Here is a 22,440-nt window from a genome sequence, read left to right on the forward strand (position 1 = left end):
TATACTACTACTGACTGACTCTTCCGGGTGCCGCGCTGACCTGTGTCCGTTGACCCGAAAGTTCACGGAGATTTTCGGAGATGGCCGAGTTAGTCGACCGTAACCATTTTGGAGATTTAGGCTGTATTTCGAACAAGTTTATAATGAAAATTTGGCTACCACCCACAGATTCGGAGATATTCATCAAAAACCCAGCTGAGGGCTATTGCGTTGAGCGCAGCAGGAGGTTTGAATAAGTTGCGCATGGCGCCAATCACGTGACTCATGGCACTGGCGCAGGGAGGGTAACAGCTGACGCATTGCGCCGACTGCTCCGAGATTGCTATTATAATGCATAATAAATTAACGGTACATTTTGAGCTATAAGTTCCTAACTCCCCCCGATAGGAAATTTTCTCAGCTACAAAGAAATATTTTTTTTTCCCCATCTGGTGAGGTTAACTAAAGATATCTAGGATTGAAGACGTTTATAACAAATTATAAATCACCCCGGCAAATTTGAGCATATACTTTTTAAAACATTAATAATTACACTTTTAGCTATCGATTGGTGTAATTTGGTGCCCTTTGTTTAATTTCGATATAAACGACATTTTCAGAGCTAGTTTGACTGGACTATTAATAATTTCTCATCGAGAAAGGACTCTTGAAATTTGTTTCCAATAGTTACTTATTATCGCAGCGATTTCACATTTAACACGACCTGGGGAATCGACTCGTCAGGCGGTTTACTTCTTTGTCTTTGATTTTATCCATTTTTGTCAATTTTTTCTAGCTTCTCCATCGCCCATCTATCACATTGAATGTTTATCTTCACTCATTCGAAGTTCATTCTTGTTATAATTTTCACTCTTCATTTACATTCAGTTTGTGATGATAAAACTATAGGCCAGTCAAATTACGGTTTGGAAATCAAGGATGATAGAAGAAGGATAAAAACCATGGGATATCATGCGGAAGAATCATGTGAAACACATACTAAGTTTTTGGGATTGTAGCAAACCGGGAAATTGTTTAAAAAAATTCAAAACTGCAAAATTAAGCGTCCACGCGACCTTTTTTGCTTTGCGCCGACGAAACCGTGATAGATAGGATAAAAATGCATAAGACTTAATTTGTAGAGCATAAAATTTTCTATAAAAAAGTTAATGGCGGCATTTTCGTAATTTCAACCGTCAAGTCGCCGAGCGCGCTCAAAGTTGAACTACGAAAAAGCTGATTCGCCGCCAACGCCGAAAAGTCCATTTTAGTTGCAAAATGCAAATAATTTATGAAAAAGTTGATTGAAAAATGGGAAAAAAATTAGGATGCATCTTGACCCTTCACAGAATGTCTCCAGGAGAAGAAATTTTTTAAAAAATATTTTTAGATTTTTCAGGAGTCGCCATTTTTCTTTTTTTTCATTTTTCAAGCAAAATTTGCCATAATATAACTTTTGATCCAGTTATCTTATTGGAATAAGAATAAAAAATGATTTTCTTTCGTCCTCTCCTCTCCATTTTCACTCTTTTGACCTTTTCACTCAACTTTCATATTTAACTTATTATTTGTTGATAAACTAAAAAAAATTGCTTTTTTTTCAATATATAATCTGACTGGAAAAATTTTTGATCAAGCTCGGTAGCTTTATCCCAAACTTGAGTCATTGGGATGAATCTTGAATTTTTTCATATTTTTCTTGGCATTTGTTAACGTAGATTCTTAATAATAAAAGGAAAAATTTCGATTTTTTTCAATGTCTAAAAATTCTTTGATTTAAAAAAAAATATTGATATTTTGGTATTTTTTCATATTTTCAATACTTAGTGAGCTATGAATTATTTTAGATTTAGGGAAATGTTGTCGTCGAGCGCGCCCCACTCCACGCGCTTGATCTCCCCACTCGCCACATTCTCCGCGTAGCGGAACATCTGCAAGCGTTTCCTTTGCTAATTTCCTCGAAACATATGAAAAAATTACAAAAAAAAAAATTGTTAACAATCAATAGTGCACAAACTTAATGGGAGCTTCTATTTTGCACCTCTGTACTTATAGTGCTAATTTGATGAGAAATTATATTNAGCGCGCCCCACTCCACGCGCTTGATCTCCCCACTCGCCACATTCTCCGCGTAGCGGAACTTCTGCAAGCGTTTCCTTTGCTAATTTCCTCGAAACATATGAAAAAATTACAAAAAAAAAAATTGTTAACAATCAATAGTGCACAAACTTAATGGGAGCTTCTATTTTGCACCTCTGTACTTATAGTGCTAATTTGATGAGAAATTATATTGATGAAAATTGTTATTTTCCAATTTGAATTTAAATAAGAGTTAAAAGTTGTAGACGCCCGGTCTAAATTAAGTTTCCTTGGAATTATTATATGAGAAAAAACTCTCTACGTATGCATCATCAGAAATTATTTGAACCCACTTGGGATTACGCGGAGAATGTGGAGAGTGGGAAGATCAAGCGCGTGAAGTGGGGCGCGCCCCTCGACAACATTTCCCTAAATCTAAAATAATTCATAGCTCACATAGTATTGAAAATATGAAAAAATCCCAATATATCAAAAAAAAATTTTAAAAATCAAAGAATTTTTAGACATTGAAAAAATGACAAAAATCGAACATTTTTCCTTTTATTATTAAAAATCTACGTTAACAAATGCCCAGAAAAATATGAAAAAATTCAAGATTGATCCCAATGACTCAAGTTTGGGATAAAGCTAGCGAGCTTGATCAAAAATTTTTCCAGTCAGATTATATATTGAAAAAGCATCAATTTTTTTAGTTTATCAACAAATAATAAGTTAAATATGAAAGTTGAGTGAAAAGGTCAAAAGAGTGAAAAGGGAGAGGAGAGAACGAGAAAAAATCATCTTTTATTCTTATTCCAATAAGATAACTGGATCAAATAGTTATTTTCATCACAAGGTCCACAAAGTATTTTCTGACGAATGTGGCTTTGTAGGCCGAGCTGAAGACGAGGCCTATAATCACATTCGTCAGAAAATACTTTTGGACCGTGTGATGAATGCAATTTTTCGTCAGAAGGCCCGTAAACCGCGATCAAACCGAGCGAAGCGAGGTTAGAATCGCGGTTTACCGGGTCTTCTCACGAAAAGTTATGTTATGGCAAATTTTGGTTGAAAAATGAAAAAAAAGAGAAAAATGGGGACTCCTGAAAAATTGAAAAATGTTTTTAAAAAAATGTCCTCTTCTGAAGACATTCTGTAAAGAATTATTTGCATTTTGCAACTAAATGGACTTTTCGGCGTTGGCGGAGAATCAGCTTTTTCGTAGTTCAACTTTAAGCGCGCTTGGCGACTTGACGGTTTAAATTGCGAAAATGCTGCTGTTCACTTTTTTGTAGGAAATTTTATGCTTTACAAATTAAGCCTTATGCATTTTTACCTTATCTATGACGGTTTCGTCGGCGTAAAGCAAAAAAGGTCGCGTGGACGCTTAATTTTGCAGTTTTGAATTTTTTTAAACAATTTCCCGGTTTGCTACAATCCCAAAAACGTAGTATGTGTTTCATATCATTCTTCCGCATGATATCTCATGGTTTTTATCCTTCTTCTATCATCCTCTATTTCGGCCAAAAAAAAGTCCTTATTTGATTGGCCTACTAACTTTATTTGTCCCTCTAAAGGCTTAAACCCATAATACAACTAGATCCGCGAGATAATTTCCCTACGCGATGCTTACCACTGATCTCCCTTATATACACGGTAGACATCACCATAGATCCACGGTAAAATCTCCCTTGCATCCACGGTAAAAAGTGGAAACACTGCACGCCATTCGCTCACCTTATATGCACGGTAAAAAGAAATTACTTTATATCCACGGTAAAAATGGGCCCGATGCACACCATTCATTTACCTTATATCCACGGAAAAAAAATGGGCCTAACGTACCCCACTGCTTACCTTATATCAACGGTAGAAATTACCGTATATCCACGGTAAAATTTACCGTGGACCGTTTGAATAGACACTGCCAACATGAATAGCAATCTCGTCATCCGGAGTATGTTTCCAGTGAGGATAATTCCTTTTACTCTACATCATCATTCAATCTCCTCTCTATTTTTCAACAATTTTTTTTCTCTTCCTGATTAATTTGATCGCATTATGAATTCCAGTTATTCCATCAATTTCAGAAATTTTATAAAAATTTTCGTAGGTTAGATAAATCTAATCATTCCTGCTTTTCATCAAATCATCTCAACGATAAGATGAGATTTTGCAATAGAATCATGTCGAATGAATTTTTTGTCTTTTATGAATCAGAATAACCTTTCACATTCTTCTTTTAAATCACTTGTCAATGAGATGATTCAAAAATTGGTGTACACTCTTATGTATTGGTGCAAATATGAACTGAATTATTTTTGTTCTATATCCACCTGACGCTATTTTTACTTCTCTTTCATTCGACAAGTACTCCAGCTAGTTCTCCCGACAACTGCATTCCCGAAGTGTAATCAGAATTCCAAAATTTATAAAATTTTCAACATTTCTTTGGCTGATTTTGAAATTATTTTGTATCAATTTTTTTCTAACAATTTTTTTTCAATCTCATTTGTTTGTCATTTATCAATAACAATTTTTCGTAATATGATAGAAGGAGAGTTTATCAATGCCATTAAGGAAGAAAAGAGTTTCCATGTGGCGTGAGGGGAAACATTCAGGCCATTTTCCTTAGATGACAACATAAAATTTCATGAATAACGGTGTACTCTTGACTTTTTCTCTGCTTGAAGTCAATCGACAGTGTATTTTCGTTTGTTTTTTCGACCTGGATACGTTGCCAATTTCATATTGAGCGTTATTCTCAGAAGTTACTCCTGACAGCCAGTATCATCGATTAGAGTCTACCGAAGCTCTAAAAATATACAAAAATTTCTCCCATCTTATCGAGAATTCAAGAAAATTCAAAACCATTCTTCATTTTTATGAAAAATTATATAAAATTGTCCAGAAATTTCTTTTATTTTTTATGAATTAATTCGAGAAACTCCTCTTTTTTTCTGCCTCGTAAACCCCTCGTTTTCTCAATAATTTTTGAAATATGTGAATGAATTTGGTCGTTTTTTAATTCTCCTTTGTTTTTCCCTATCAACTTTAAATCTTTAAAATTTAATTTTTTAAATTTCATGATTAGTTTTTGACGTTATAAATGATTTTACTTCGTAATGAAAACTGCACTCTTGCCGAAAAAAACTGAGGAAGTCCTGCTTTTTTTTCACCAAAATTCAAGATAATTCTCAAGAGATCTGATGATTCCGAGAAAATTTTTCACTTTTTCGAAGAAACAAAGAAAAACGAAAATCTATGGTTTTAAACAGCATCCAGAGGGATTCGGGGATCTTCGTATAATTTTGTAAATCTTCAATAAAATTTTATATTTTTTCATCACGTTTTCAAATTTTTTAAAATTGTCAAATTTTCGAAATTGTGTGTCAATTGTGCAATTCTTTTCCTCTTCTCCTAACGTGCTAAATGTAGCTTAAAATGGAAATTTTATCTTCTTCGCTTTTTTTCCCAATATTCTCGCAATGCTTCAGATAAATCAAATTACTTCTTCCACAAATCAAACGAAATTTCACCCTTTTTTACAATTTCTCTTATGAAATCGACAATTTATTGACATTGCAATTTTTCTTCAATAATTTTCCTCCAATAATTTCAAAAAAATCCATTCCTGTGTGTATAATCACAATCAGCTACTTCATTCAATGTCTATTAATCTCCTTCATTCTTCCTTCCTCTCTTGAATTCCTTTTCCTGTTTAATTTTCCTATCAGTCTGAATCCTCCCGGTATTTGAGTGGGTGTTTTTTTGATTCACCAATCTTGTTGTCTCTTGTGTCCTACATTTAAGTGTACTTCTTCATTATTCGATCATTATTTATTATCATACAATTGTTCATACTTCTGAAAATCTCCTTTTTTCTCATTAGTTTCCCAAATCCTCATAGCTTCAATTAGCGCATTATCCCATTCATCCTCCAGAACTATTCAACATGAGTTAAAGTTAAATTTGAATCAATAAGAACAAGAAATTGGGATTAGTTTGTTGAAAATTCGATAAGTTAATATTATGTTGTGGTGATTGAATACATAAAGTATAAAGTATATAAAGTATATAACCAAACGAGGCAGAACAAAAATCTGTTCCAGAAATCCCTCCTTTTCTTCATTTTTTGTCAAGGAATCTTATATCATCGTGTCCTATGAGAAAATTCATTTTTATTATTTACTGATATCATTATTTGAATGAACTTACGACATTTATCGTTATCCATGGTCCTCCTCCTTCTTCCTCCTACTTCTTTCCTCTCTGACTATTTGAATTATTATAATTGAAAAAATACGGTTATCTCAACTTTCTCTATACTTGTCATTTATTCTTCTTTTTTTGTTTTATTACGAAACAAAAATCATTCGGAATGTCATTCACGTTATGAAAAAAACATTCCGTTGTGACGTATTGAGATCGATCAATACGTCGATTTAGTTAGTAATTATATAATATAATATTATAATGCTGGATGGTGGGAACGAGAAATATGATTTCTCTTTCCTGTCATCCAGACACTGCTCAGCAATCCCACGGTGTCATTTGGACACCGTGGTAAGCAGTCCCACGGTTTTTTAGGAGTCCAGTTCAGAATGAAGTGTTTGACTGTTTGAGTCTCTGTCAGCGATGACACGAGGCAGTGTTAGTGAAGAAAATCGCGAGAATGCTTAGCTCAGCAACCTGGGACGTTGCCAAGTTTTGAGGACTCTGGAAGCACCAGAGTACGATCAGGAGAAGAGTCGAGCGGACCTCTAGCTCAGGCCTTCAGCCAAAATCGAGTCGAAGTCCCTAGTCGACTCTCTTAATAACGCGTATACCAACCCATAAGTAAAACAGTCGTGTATTTTAAACCATCGATTAATATACCATACTTTTACCGATAAATACGCGAGTGTTTATTTAGAATATCACCAAGTAATATCCCTTCATACCTTTCCTAACATCCCTACGAGTGAGCGAATCCCCCATAAGCTCACCGCCGAAGTTAGCTGAGGATTAAGTGGCCATACAGAAGGATTACAGTGCAGGAATACGTGAAAAGGTGTAGTGAAAAGGAGATTCCTCTCACTGACAGTAATAGCTGGACGGAAAAGGACTATCATCCACTGAGTTTTACCTCCGGGTAAAACTCATAACGCCACACTGTACATTTTCTAAAAAAAATTCTGAATCCATCTTGCCGTCATATTATGAAAGGAGGATACCCATATTCCTCATTGCTAATTTCAATATTTACAACTAGAAAAATAGAAATGACGTCAAAAAAAAGGGCGGGAAGAAATTAAAAAAATTATTTTTCAGTGATTGCGGAAGTTTCAAATCATCAATAGTTTTTCGATTATGGAAGAATACCCATATCTACTTTTATTCATGTCTTTCGATAGAGTGAACAGAATAAACGATAAGAATGAAGAATCGAAGACGAAAATATGCGATTATTATTATGTGTGAAAATTTGTTTTTCTTCATTTGTGTCGATCAAAACTTGCAATTATTATATTTTTTCTTCAAAAATAGGAGGAATATCAATATTATGAGCTATTTCCAAGAATATCAACGAAAAGGAATTGGAATCACGCAAAAAAAAGTGGATGGGAAGAAATAAAAAAATTAATTTTTCGATGTCTCCGGAAAGTTTTAAAATCGATATATTTTTTCGAGCAATGAAAGAATACCCATAAATTGAATTTTTTTCCATGTCTTTTGATAGAATAGATATGAAAAATGACAAAAATCAAGAATTGGAGACAAAAAATTATATGCGATTATGTGCGTTTCTTCATTTGTGTCGATCAAAACTTGGAATTATTATATTTTTTCTTCAAAAATAGGAGGAATATCAATATTATAATCTATTTCCAAGGATATCAACGAAAGGGAATTGAAATCACGCAAAAAAAAGTGGATGGAAAGTTTTAAAATCGATATATTTTTTCCAATAATGAAAGAATACCCATAAATTCGATAGAATGAATATAAAAAATGACAAAAATCAAGAAGTGGAGACTAAAAATTTTATGCGATTATTATTATGTAATAATTCTTCTATTATACGAAGGAAAATCGATTTTGAAACTTCCCAGATATTGAAAAATTATTTTTTTAAATTCTTTCCCCCCACTTTTTTTACTTTTTTAAATTGCTTTTCGATGAAGTATTGATATCGCTCTGATACTTGAAGAGAAAAAGTGATTCAAGTTTTCGCCAACATAAAACGAAAATTAAATCCATTTTCTAGCTGATTGTCTGTTTCTGATTCTTTTTTTATTTCCTTTTCATGACAATAATAGGAATGAAGAGTACCGATATCATTTTACCATATGAAGAGAATAATAGATTTTCAAAATTTTCAGGAATACATGGGGAGATTTTTTTATTACCCGAATGAGATTTTGAATGACTTGTGTTTTGTGCGTTTGTTTGGATGACAAAAAAACATTTTTTATTAATCGTTAACATGATTCCTTTTCATTCAAGGTTGCAATTTGTGAATTAAGGAAAAAAATATATAATAAGAATAAGAATGAATACAATTAAATTAATCTAATTGTGAAGACGGAAATGGAAAGAAAATGAAATAAAATAGTATAAAATAATCTAGTATTTCACTAAATTATTTTAAAAAATTTTATCGAGCTCGGACGAGGGGCCGTGTGAGATTCTCTCACGGCGCGAGTAAAGGTTTTCGGTGAACTGGCGCGAGTGCTGACGGGTTATTGACGATGGTGTCAGGACAATTGTCAAGAGATATCGTCTAAAAAATTCGACTAGGTTAGAAATTTTTGTATAGAAACTTTATCGTGATCTATCTGTAAAAATCACTCATTTTTGAGATAATACTTTGATAGGTACTATAAGAGGAATCGACTTACTACACTTAATATTGTCAAAGCACCTGAGATACATCAATCATAGAAGGGTCTCGTGAGCTCCGGATTCAATTGAAAAGTTTTAGAATCTTTGGAGATACGCTAAAAAGAATGATCAAAGTTGAAAAAATTAGAGAGCTTTCTAGACGCCACTCGGTATCTCAAAATATATAACGTATGATTGTTTGAAAGCAGTATAAATAGTATCTTAATCATGATAAGGAAAATTGATTCATTGAGCCAATGGATATCGACAGCATTTGTTGTTGAAATGCTAACGCAAACAACATAAGCTAGGGGTCGTCGAATTATTCTGTCCATGTATTATTCTTCAATATCACATTTTCTATATATATATTTGAAATCATCTCCATACATATTACTGAACCCAAGCTCAACGAGTTGAACACTCCATTTTCCCAAAGAAAAATGTGAATTTGAATAACCATACCCTCTGGCATCTTTCCTCCAATATGGAGCATATAAACCATTGAATGCTGGGACAAAGTAAACATCGCCAGTACTGAAAACACTCTGTGCCAAGTCCTCACTCTCGTTGACGTCTTTGATGAGTTTTAGATTATCACGTAACCATTTTATGGCTGCTCCAGCAACAGCCACCGAGCCTTCCAGGGCGTATACTGCTGGACTGTTCGGGCCCATTTTGTATGCCACTGTTGTTACCAAACCGTGAGAAGAATATACACGCTGCAAAAAAAAAATCAATGAAAAAGAAATGCAATGAATTTTGGAATGAAATGCCCGAAAATTTAATTTAAAGATTCTCAAATTCTCAAGTCAAAGGTCATTGAATTCTCATTCCAGCACCAAAATTGTGAAAAATGTCCAATCATAGATGACATTTTGGTCAATCAGCCATTAAAGAAATTATCGGCGAGTGTCAAAAGACATGAGCTCTTATGGAAAAAATGTGTTTTTAAAAAAAAAAGCAGAGAAGAGTGTGAACATTTGTAAATGATTATTTTCAAATGGTACATGAATGTTTCGATTTTTTTTAAATAATTTATTGAATATTGTTGATAACTTGTGATTTTCTGTTAGGATAGAACGAATTGTGATGCCCTTGAGAGCGTTCAAAATAATTTCTATCATTAAAATGCAATTTTTTAAAACCCCTTCCCACCATAATACCTTGAATATTCGAAATTGATCATTTTTCAAGATTGAAAAATGGAATTTTCAAGTAGAAAGTCTAAGATATTTACTGTTGTTCCAGTGTTCAATAATAGGAAACATCCACTTCTGTAAGTGTTCTTCGCTTGACCTTTCTTCAGACAGTTCTGACCGACTAGAGCGGCTTGTTGATTCCCTAGAATCTACAAATTAGGGAGAGATTTTTTAGTAAGGTAACTCTTCCTTTGTGATCAAAGAGTTCTTTCTTTATTAAACATCTCTTACCCCGGCTATCGGAATACCTTCCAGGGGGCCCACTGTTATTCTCCCATATACTTCGGAACTACTTCGAATTTCTGGTAAGAGTTTCATGGGAATATCGAAGTATCTACATAATGTTGGATCCCATGCAAGTGTTTCGATGTTCATCAGCATTGTTCGTGAAGCGTTTGTCACGTCTGTTATGTAAAGGCCATTATCTTTTCCGCCAGTCAAGTTCTAAGAAAGACAGGAAAACTTTCGAATGAATATGTGAGTTTTTTATGGAGGACATTTTACCTCTAATATTAAATTCTGCCGTTATTCACATTCGGATTAGAGAATAAACTGAGATTATAAATTTATTCAATCCATAAATGTCTTGACAATAGGTACGAAAATACTTCGTACAAAACTTTGCGTATGCAGTAAAAAATTCAATTGGATGTCTATAGGACTTCTACTGAAAACTACTTGTTTAACGATGATTCGCTTGAAAAAAAACTGCAGCTTTTCTCTGAATTTTTTGCATTAACAATGTACATTAAAAAGTATGTTGCAGAAAAAATCAATAGAATTTCATTATTTTATTCAACTTATGTTGTAGACATCAGTAACTTGCTTACAAATTGTCAGGAGATGTAGAATGGAAAATCAAAAATTTAATGGCACAAGAATTAAAAAATTATGATGATCGGCTTTTGTATAGTAAGCGTTAGGATTTTTAAAAATTTAAACAATAGCATCATGCTAGGCCTCTGCTATGTTAGGCCATGCCACCATGAAAATGCAAATGTTTTAATAATTATGACGATATTTGCTGCAATAATTCCAGCATCATTATGTCCGTTAGTTTCTCCCAATAATTTCATCATCATGAAGAGCGATATTAAATACTATAACAAAGCATGGCGACAGTAAATCACAACGTTCATCATTTGGAAGGCAAATTCGAACTGCTGTGGCGGCTGAGGCTCAACCAGAACTCAGCGTTACCGACGGAGCTCGTCCTCAGCGCCAACGACGCAAACAGACACTAGTCCCGCGATCGGGCTAGCGGAGCTTCACGAAGTCATCCGAATTATTATTATTATCATTCTCATTTCATCATCTAACCCACCACAGCTGTGGCGTTTCCGCTTTTATATTAATTACTAATTACTAAGTGTTTGAACTGAATAAATATAAGTCGTTTGTGATAAACACATCTTTACTTCATTTATGTGAGACCTCATTATCTCCATAATTGGTGACCCCGACGTGATCCGAAGGGATTACGTTCACGCAAGCAATAACCTCGCAACAACCACATGCCTCTACACGGACATTAATCACCTTGATGACGCTTCCTCGCACACCTCCACCCGGCACTGCACAGAATAATCAACCTCAGGTGCACGGAGACCCGATCCAGCAGAATCCGGTTCAAAACGAACAGAACCAGCAAAATCAAAAACAACAAACCCAATCTTCATCAGGTCAGTCACACCCAGTTACACCAATACCACTGGCATCACGCAAAATGACGGGACAACAAGCACCAAATTATCAAATTCCTGAAATCAGCAATCTCCTCGGAGATTTTGCACCACCTGGAAGTGCAGCCAATCCCAACATCAATCTTCCGTTTGGGGTTAACCTCGTCAACCCGGAGGCCCTGACCGAGCTCCAGAGTATGGCCCTATCACAATTTAAGCTCACACCGTTCATCAGTGAGGACCCCGTCGCCTGGTTTACACAAATCGAGGCCCAATTCAGAAACCGAAAAATCACCAGTGACACCAGAATGTATGATGCTGTCCTCGAAGCCCTGGACAAGCAGTATCTTCGAGAGATCTCTGACATCCTCAGAGCCCCTCCAATCAGAGATAAGTACCCTTTTCTCAAAAATGAAATCATAAAACGTTTTTCTGAATCGAGTGATCGCCGCTTGCACAAACTTTTGACAGAAGTTGAGCTTGGCGACAAGAAACCCAGTCAGCTTCTGAGGCACATGAGAATTCTAGCTGATGGGAAGGCTGGAGATGAACTCCTCCGCAGCAAATGGCTAGCTCTACTGCCAGACGTTGTCAGCAAGATCCTCAGAGCTGTTCAAACAAATGCCACACTCGATCAACTGGCCGAGTCTGCTGATGCAGTAATGGAGACCAGCAATGGTTCTCACGTCATGGCGACGTACTCTCGGCAGTCCACATTCAACACCCAGGGTCCAGCAGCACTCGCAGACGCCTACAATCACAACAGGCCTAACGATCATCTCGAGCAGAGGCTTGGAGCTGTCGAGAAAGCCATTGAGACCCTGTGCCATACCCTTCAACAACTGTCATCCAAGGTAGGACAGATTAACGCGAGGAGATCACGGTCGCAGTCTCGCTCACGCTCTCAAACACCTGGACCCACGGGTCAGAGCGGTCTCTGTTTCTACCATGAGCGTTTTGGGGACAGGGCTCGTCAGTGCCACCCCCCATGCACACGCTTCAACTCAAACCTTCAGCAACAGTTAAACTAGAGACGCTGCCGTCTGTTCAGGCGGCCTGCGGCAGCTCAGACCCAAACAACAATGCCGCCATCAAAGAATTTCGCTTGTTCGTCTGTGATAAATCAAAAGGCCAAAGATTTCTAGTCGACTCTGGATCTGTGATATCAATAGTTCCTCGATCCTGGAGTCGTCACACCTCTCAACCTGCAGATCTCAAGCTGTTTGCTGCCAACAACACAGTTATCGACACTTATGGCCAACAGCTGCTCACACTTCACATTGGACTTCGACGCGACTTCAAGTGGAATTTCACTGTCGCCAACGTCAAGACACCAATCATCGGTGCAGATTTACTTGCTCACTACGGTCTGCTCATCGATCTTCGTGGCAAACGATTGATCGATCCAACAACCAATCTCACAGCACCTGGAGAGATCCACGAGACCAGCATCTTCAGTGTCTCGACTGTCACCAATGACCTCTCAGCTCTCTCCCCAGCAATCCACCAACTACTTGTCAAGTTCGTCGACATCACAAAGCCTCCAGCAGCTCCAAGAACTCAGCTGGACAGTCCAGTAGCTCACCACATCGTCACCAGTGGACCTCCAGTTGCTGAACGGTTTCGACGACTTGCTGGTGAGAAATTACAAGCAGCACGTAACGACATCCAGTCTCTGTTGGATTGTGGGGTTATTAGACCCTCCAGCAGTCAATGGGCAAGCCCTATCCACATGGTGACAAAGAAAACTGGCGGCTGGCGAACGACAGGAGACTATCGTGGTCTCAACCATCGCACAGTACCCGACCGCTACCCTCTACCCATCATCGAGGACGTCCTGCAACGCTGCCATGGCTGCGAGGTATTTACAACACTCGACCTCGTACGCGCATACCACCAGATTCCAATGGCACAGGAAGACATCGCCAAGACGGCCATCACAACACCATTTGGCCTCTTCGAGTTCCTCGGCATGCCTCCAGGATTGCGAAATGCCGCGCAAACGTTCCAGCGTCACATGGACAATCTCCTGAGAGACATTGACTTCGCAGCTTGCTACATTGATGACCTCATCGTATTCTCCAGAACCCCTGAAGAGCACCAGCAGCACCTCGAGACCATCTTCAAAATCCTCCAAGACAATCACCTCAGCATCAACTCCAGTAAGTGCCAATTTGGCAAAGAAGAAGTAGTCTACTTGGGATATAAGCTCAATCGTCATGGATTCTGTCCACCGGAGAGCAAGGTTGAAGCCATAGTTGAGTTTCCAAAACCCGAAACCGTCACCGAGCTTCGCAGATTTCTCGGTATGCTCAACTATTATCGACGATGCATCCCACACGCAGCACAACATCAAGCTCTTCTCAACGACTTCACCAAGGAGTCCAAGAAAAATGACAAACGAAAAATCCCCTGGACCACAGAATCAGAGGATGCGTTCGACCAGTGCAAAGCCAGCATCGCTTCAGCAACTCGACTCAGTTTCCTCTCATCAACAGCACCAATTGCACTCTCAACTGACGCATCAAGTACTGCCATCGGAGCAGTTTTGGAGCAGTTTGAGGACAACACCTGGAAGCCCCTCGGTTTTTTCTCTCGCAAACTGAGTCCCCAGGAGACAGGATGGAGTACATACGATCGAGAACTCCTAGCAATCTTCGCAGGTATCAAAGCCTTCAGACACATTCTCGAGGGTCGACCGTTTGTCATCAAAACAGATCATCGTCCCCTCGTCTACGCCTTCTCGCAACGCCCTGAGAAAGCATCTCCAAGGCAGCTGAACTACCTGAACTTCATAGCACAGTACACAACGGAGATTGTTTACGTCAAAGGAGGAGACAATGTTGTTGCTGATGCCCTATCACGCATCAACGCCATCGATATGCCCAAGGTCTTGAGTTCCGAAGCCATTCAGCTCGCCCAAGATGCTGACGAGGAGCTTGAGAGCCTGCTCAACTCGGACAACTCATCCTGCAAACTCCAGCGATTAATCATCGAAAACCATCCGATCTACTGCGACACATCCACCGGACGAGTTCGTCCATACATCCCTGCCAGCATTCGCAGACAAGCTTTCGATGTCGTGCACTCTCTCGCACATCCCAGCAGCCGAGTGACAATACGTCAGCTGAAGGAGAGATTCATCTGGCCTGGTATCAAGCGTGACGCAGCACGCTGGTGCCGAGAGTGCATCTCCTGCCAGAAATGCAAGATTCAGCGACACAACCGCATCGAGCCAGCTCACATCGACGTTCCTGACAATCGATTTGACCACGTCCACCTGGACATCATCGAGCTACCCACTGTCAAAGGCCTACGCTACTGTCTCACCATGATTGACAGATTCACTCGATGGCCCGTCGCAGTTCCTCTAGCCAACATTGAAGCCGACACCATTGCCACTGCATTCTTCACGCACTGGATTTCGCAATTTGGTACTCCACTCCAGATCACAACTGATCAAGGCTCACAGTTTGAGTCCAGACTCTTCTCAGCACTCGCGAGGATGGTTGGAGCCAAGAAAATACACACCACCCCATACCACCCTCAATCAAATGGGATGATTGAGCGTTGGCACCGCACTGTAAAAGCTGCACTCATGTGCAATGCCCCAACACCATGGCCAGAGCTTCTACCATCAGTCATGCTCGGACTCCGGACTGCCTTCAAAGAGGATCTGAAAGCCTCTCCAGCACAGCTTCTGTACGGGACCGAGCTACGAATTCCCGGTGAGTTTTTCGTCAATGAAAATCTACCCGCAGACCCCAATTTCTTCCTCGAAAAATTCCGAGACCACATGAGGCGAGTGAGACCCACCACCACTGCCCATCACACCAAATCACGATTCTTCATCCTCAAAAACCTGTATGAATGCAGTCACGTATTCGTCCGAGTGGATGCAGTCAAGAAACCTCTCGATCCACCCTACACCGGACCACACGAAGTAGTCAACAAAGTTGATGACAGAGTTTTCGTCGTCAAAATCAACGGGATCGACAAAGCCATCTCCGTCGACAGACTCAAACCGGCGTTCATCGCAAAAACAGACTCAGACCAACCATCTGAGCAGCAGCAGCAGCAGCAACATCAACAGCAGCAGCAACGTCAACAGCAGCAGCAAAACGCTCAACCTAGTTCTGAGCAACAGCAGCAGCAATACCAACAGCAGCAGCAAAGCCCTCAACCTAGTCTTGAGCAGCAGCACCAAAACTCTCAACCTAGACCAATCATCGCTGTACCTGAAGAGCATCGCTCATTAAACATGGATCGACCTCCGAAGACTTACGCCAGAATTCTCAAAACTCCANGAACTCAGCGTTACCGACGGAGCTCGTCCTCAGCGCCAACGACGCAAACAGACACTAGTCCCGCGATCGGGCTAGCGGAGCTTCACGAAATCATCCGAATTATTATTATTATCATTCTCATTTCATCATCTAACCCACCACAGCTGTGGCGTTTCCGCTTTTGTATTAATTACTAATTACTAAGTGTTTGAACTGAATAAATATAAGTCGTTTGTGATAAACACATCTTTACTTCATTTATGTGAGACCTCATTATCTCCATACTGCTAAATATCAAAACGCCACCTATGAATGGCGGATATTGGGCTGCACACAGACAGTATACGGTTGCAGGTCTAAATATTACGGAACCATTATATTACAGTAAAAAATATTACGCAAAAATATTACGGGACAAAATATTACGCAGAAAATTATTACGGGACAAAAAATTATTGAACCGTAATATTACCGTACATAAAGGTATGGAATCAAGGACAAACCTTTATCCGCTCGATTAGGAATTCTCCGAAAATCAAATCGATAAAATAATAGCCCAACACCAAAAAATATGACCCGAAGTCCCCAGGCAGAAATCGACACTTGCATCCAGCTTGACGCGAGATTCACTTGCAAGAGTTAAACTTGTCGTTAGGTAACAAGGCTAGAATGCCTTTGGGTGAAACGGTGACGCTATATTACCTCGCGCCTGGTTTCCGCGATAACCTTTCCGTGCAACCTTGTCCGTAGGTAATAATTCAAACTCCGGAGAAGTTCGCCATGAACATTATGGGAAACGTTATTATTAGGGCACAGCACAAATTTAAATAAATGATCCCAAATTTTCCTATATATTCGATTTATTCCTGATAAAAAAATTCATCTTGTATCACTAATTCAACACATTAATAATTTTCTCCAGGGTATAACGTCGATCCCCCTTTATAAAAACTACACTCATTCTGACTCGGAAGTTTCTCCTGAATGAGAGTCCCACAGACTCGAATTTCGTGTCTTCATTCTCTCCCAAGAATCCTTGATGCCCGTCAAGTTGTCAGTCTTTCCAGTGTTGAATAGTTGTCCATCGTCGGATGAACTTCCAGTTCCTGAAGCTGATGATGTTCGGTTACTCTTCCCAGCACCATGAGCTTTTTTTACATTTCGATGTCCATCCCAGCCTTTCGCGTGCGTAAGTGCTGTGCCTATTGCGTTTTCAGCATCTTTCTCGGTTACGTTGTGAGCAGCTACGAGAGTCTCTAAAAATGATAATTGGACAAATATTTTAATTGTATTATTGGAAATAGTCCACAACATTTCAAAATATCATCCAGACGTAATTTGCTGGCAAAATTTCTAACAAAACAGATTTCTTTCACTTGTAATTAGATTTCATGGATAATTAGGAATGTGGTGAATGAAATCTTACCCGTAAGGCACCCCATGAACTGGGGAAGATTTAATTTCATCACGAATTTATCGGACATTTGCTTGCTGGCAGTATACTGCATGGCCACCTCTCTGGTTATGAACTTTTTCAAAATACTGGATGCGCTCATCGATATTTTGGTTGTTTTGAGGATTTTCCTCACTTTGAGCTGATTTATACAATTGAAAAAAAAAACAAATTATTAGGATATTTCTATTTTGTATTGTTTCTAGCTTGATGAATACTTACGGTATCAGTGAGGCATTGACGATTGTTCAGTAATTGTTGTTCGAAATGTTGAAGGAGTTCAATAGAGCTGATAGGAATTGAAATTTGATATTTTTCAGGTATTGACAGATCAGCTGATACGAAATCAAGGTTGCCCTCAAAACCACGTTCAATGTTTGAAAGTCTTTGATCAATTCTCTTTGTCTTCTCTAATTGAAATCAAGAGATTCACCATTTTTGTTTGTTCTATCAAAAGAAAAAGTTGTGATCAATCGAATTAATTCCATGAGTGGTGTGAATGACTCCAGATTTTAAAAATAATAATTACCAGGATGATTACAGCAAAATTGCTTCTCTAGCTTCCTTTTCTTCTGAGATGGTTCCTTCGGGGTATTATCAGGAACTTCAGCCCCCTGTGGCTGCCCACTAGTCTGTTCGGTGATGTCCTGCTCAAGGATTATTGGAGAATACAAATTCTCCTCTGTCAACTCGAGAGAGGGCCAATCCATCATTCCCAGACCCCGTTCGAATGCTTTAAAACATTTTCATAAAAAAATGAATTACTTAATTGGTGTTTTCCTGCGGGTGTGTGGAACAGTTTTCTCAATAGAGTGCATGTCATTAATTTAAGAATTACAAATTGAAAAATATGCTATTGAATAAAACAAAAACATCAAGCTTATTGGGAGGGACAATTGAAATTCCTCAATTCAATTGATAGAACTGTAATTTCTTCAAATGAGCATATGCTACCCAGAAATCTTTCAATTAAAATTGATTTATGCGACATTTTCCATTATATTTCAGTCGAAGTGAACTTATTTTAAATGTTGGACTATTCTACATTTAGTGATATCATTTAGCTTTTTAATTTTGGATTCAATTTCGTTTTCCTATTAGCATTTCCATAGCAAAGAGGACATTAAATTTGAAAAGAAGATCAAATAAAAATACTCGTGGGTTTGCATTACTGTGGTTAATCTTCAATAAATTAATAAAAATGTCCGAAATTATTGATTCAGCTCAAATCTTTCAAAATAGGGGAATAGTTGTGATTTGAATAAGATAGTATTGATATTATCCAGATATGATTGAATGATTTGTCTTGAATTGATGCAATTATCTCCTTTTGACGAATCAATTANACCATTTTTGTTTGTTCTATCAAAAGAAAAAGTTGTGATCAATCGAATTAATTCCATGAGTGGTGTGAATGACTCCAGATTTTAAAAATAATAATTACCAGGATGATTACAGCAAAATTGCTTCTCTAGCTTCCTTTTCTTCTGAGATGGTTCCTTCGGGGTATTATCAGGAACTTCAGCCCCCTGTGGCTGCCCACTAGTCTGTTCGGTGATGTCCTGCTCAAGGATTATTGGAGAATACAAATTCTCCTCTGTCAACTCGAGAGAGGGCCAATCCATCATTCCCAGACCCCGTTCGAATGCTTTAAAACATTTTCATAAAAAAATGAATTACTTAATTGGTGTTTTCCTGCGGGTGTGTGGAACAGTTTTCTCAATGGAGTGCATGTCATTAATTTAAGAATTACAAATTGAAAAATATGCTATTGAATAAAACAAAAACATCAAGCTTATTGGGAGGGACAATTGAAATTCCTCAATTCAATTGATAGAACTGTAATTTCTTCAAATGAGCATATGCTACCCAGAAATCTTTCAATTAAAATTGATTTATGCGACATTTTCCATTATATTTCAGTCGAAGTGAACTTATTTTAAATGTTGGACTATTCTACATTTAGTGATATCATTTAGCTTTTTAATTTTGGATTCAATTTCGTTTTCCTATTAGCATTTCCATAGCAAAGAGGACATTAAATTTGAAAAGAAGATCAAATAAAAATACTCGTGGGTTTGCATTACTGTGGTTAATCTTCAATAAATTAATAAAAATGTCCGAAATTATTGATTCAGCTCAAATCTTTCAAAATAGGGGAATAGTTGTGATTTGAATAAGATAGTATTGATATTATCCAGATATGATTGAATGATTTGTCTTGAATTGATGCAATTATCTCCTTTTGACGAATCAATTAGGCATGACTCTCAAGAGGGACGTTAAACACTTTCGCTGCTAGATTTGCATCTGGCAGAGATTGTGGTCGCGCATTGGTGACATTAAACACAAAATTACTGGATCCCCGAAATGAAACTTCAATGAGAAAACTTGAGTCAGAGACATTGACCCTGTTGCTGCTCAAATCTGGTGAACTAGTATGGAATAACCAATTTTTCAACAATACTCAACGAAGTCAACAGTTGACAATAGATGTTAATTTAATATATTATTCCAATCGTAAGTCATTGCAATAATCTTCATGTAGAATACTTCTGTTGCATAGATCGTTCCGTTTGAATATGCTCACAGGTGTATGAAACATTAAGGAACCCATTATTATGCTTGCCCAACATCTTACCATCTTGTGAGTTGACAGACTTTGATGACATTGCTGATGACGGATCCATCTTTTCTTTAATCTGTTGTTCCATCTTCTTTAAATCTAACTTCAAGATTTCTTTGCTAAGTCTAACTGCCTTGTCAGCAAAATCTGCTTCTGTATCTGTTGAAAAGGCATACTCATTCCCATGTTTCTTGATTTCCTCCAGAAGAAGTTCCGCTTTCTTGTAGGTTTCTATCAACAAATAATTTTTAATTAAAAGGAGATTAGACTCGTTTGCATGTTTGTTTTGGTATTTCTTTTTTTTAAGGAATTTACATGTCTATTTTTTGGATGGATTGAGACCCATTATGTAAATCAATATTTTCCTAAATTAATTCTGATTCTTCTGAAGAGGTCGATTGATCCCAATCGATTTCCCCTCACCACCAGTTGCTGGCAGATATTTAGAAATCCCAGAGGGGTAACTGAATTTTGTGAAGGACTTTTGGTACAAGTGAAAATCATTGCTGCCAAAAGGAGAAAAGTTATTTATAAGCAATTCATTACTACGATTCCATCCCAGAATATCTACCAACAATTAACGACGAGTCGGAATCTACGCGATTTNAACCTCCCATTCCTGTTGATAATCGGAATATGTGCTGACCAATTCCTGGACTTTGTCGTATGGTGGAGGAGGATAATAGCATTGAAGTTTCTTCTTCGATTTGGATGGAAGGACCCATTTCCTTGGGACCACGTCCACGCTCTTCATCTTAGGTGGTCTACCACGCAAATGAAACGACACCAACAGATACTTCTTTAAAGACTCATTAGCCCTATCCGCGTCGTCCTGTCGTCCTGTCCTCCCGTCCCGTCGTACCTGTAGGTAGATTTTCGAAAACATATTGAAAAATACAATAATATAAGTAGATATCAAAATCATGCTATTTTAGATCATGACGGCTAACGACGCGTTCATTATTATTGGGCAACGTCTCGCCATTCAACTGTCCTGCATGTTGTTCTTTCTTGGAAAAACAACATGTAGTAAAAATTCTCAGGTCTATTTCACTTTTCTCTAATCATTGAATAGATTCATCTTCCTAAATTGAATATGGCTATCAAAAATTCCCGGCTAGAGCATCCTAACTCATACACAATCGACATTCACCAGAATAAGAAACTGGCCATTTGATTTATTAATTTCATCACAAATATTGAGTAATACTTACTGTATTATTAACTGCACTGTTTACTGGTATAAACGCAATCAATAATTAATGCACACAACACCAATAATTATCCAAATGTCTTGAAAACCCGAGAGAAACTATGTCAAGCCGGTACAGACGTGAGACGATGTTCAATAGACGACAAAGGAGGAGCGACACATTTGTTTACATGTTCATACTTGAGCGTAACGGCCAATCGATATGAACAGCCTCTGGACCCGTTGGGATATGACCACAACTACAGCCGATAAACTACAGTCGATAAACAAGACTGTATTCAAAATATGTGTCGTAAATTGTGTCTCATCTCACACTGGAAATTTAATATAAAATTATGGTAGAACTGAGATTCGAACTGACACTCGAATTGTTATAAGAATTTGTTAGGTATTTAAATATTTATTTGTAGCGCGATATGAATCTGTGAATTTTTCGGAGTAGACTAGTTTTAGATGTTCGTGAGAAGGTACGTGGGCCTTGCAATCCAGGATTGGAAAAAGTTTCCAAAATTCAATTGGTTGGAGAAGATTTTCGCCAGACTGCAATTGGTCAAGTAAAGGGATAAGAGAAAGGGTATGTAGAAAAAAGGGAAAGCGGACCGGAGGACGACGCGGTCTCGGTACGCGTTGAGGGCGAGTTTGCACATGTGGTGAACACCGGGGCTGGTCGGTGGGCAGTAACCGGGAAAAGGGACAAAAAATGGGGAATTTTACTCACGAGAAAACAAAAAAAAAGAGACTATTGTGCAAAATTGCTCAAGTATTTCCTACATAATTTATATTTTTGTTTACGCCTAGCCAAAGTCTGTTCAGTTTGAAAGTTTTGAAAATTGATGAATTGTTTAAGATTTTAGGAATTTATTAAAAATCCATTATTTCTTAACTCAAAATTGAATATGAAAAAATGCTGGTACGCAACAAATTGGAATTGAAAAATTTCATTGTTATCCAGGTAAATAATATACAAAAGTACTAGGATTCTCTGTTGTATGAAAGATAGAAAAAAAATAGGAGAGGAGAGGGGAGAAACAGACTAATTAATTATATTAACAT

The 22,440-nt window shown here is 37.8% G+C and overlaps 1 protein-coding gene and 2 long non-coding RNA genes across 4 annotated transcripts in view; all 3 read right to left on the reverse strand.

Annotated features, from left to right (window-relative positions):
- Positions 1-22,440, reverse strand: part of LOC107044403 (glycerol kinase) — a 107,078-nt gene that overhangs the window by 40,640 nt on the left and 43,998 nt on the right. Inside the window, exons 6-8 of one of the 2 annotated variants that reach the window (XM_015266270.1) lie at positions 10,359-10,571; positions 10,166-10,276; positions 9,391-9,647 (exon numbers count right to left, since the gene is read on the reverse strand). In XM_015266270.1, coding sequence (XP_015121756.1) covers positions 9,391-9,647; positions 10,166-10,276; positions 10,359-10,571 — 581 coding nt within the window. The remainder of the gene's footprint in view (positions 1-9,390; positions 9,648-10,165; positions 10,277-10,358; positions 10,572-22,440) is intronic. The other variant, XM_015266271.1, reaches the window with a different exon arrangement.
- On the reverse strand, positions 16,958-18,276 carry LOC107044404. Its single transcript, XR_001461337.1, has 4 exons — positions 18,078-18,276; positions 17,771-17,995; positions 17,522-17,690; positions 16,958-17,351 (listed from the first exon to the last, which is right to left on the reverse strand). It is a non-coding gene; the product is annotated as an uncharacterized LOC107044404 (long non-coding RNA).
- On the reverse strand, positions 18,993-20,432 carry LOC107044405. Its single transcript, XR_001461338.1, has 2 exons — positions 20,190-20,432; positions 18,993-19,196 (listed from the first exon to the last, which is right to left on the reverse strand). It is a non-coding gene; the product is annotated as an uncharacterized LOC107044405 (long non-coding RNA).

Source organism: Diachasma alloeum, unplaced genomic scaffold, assembly GCF_001412515.2.
Source record: "Diachasma alloeum isolate Michigan unplaced genomic scaffold, Dall2.0 Dall_scaffold_00727, whole genome shotgun sequence".
NCBI lineage: Eukaryota > Metazoa > Arthropoda > Insecta > Hymenoptera > Braconidae > Diachasma > Diachasma alloeum.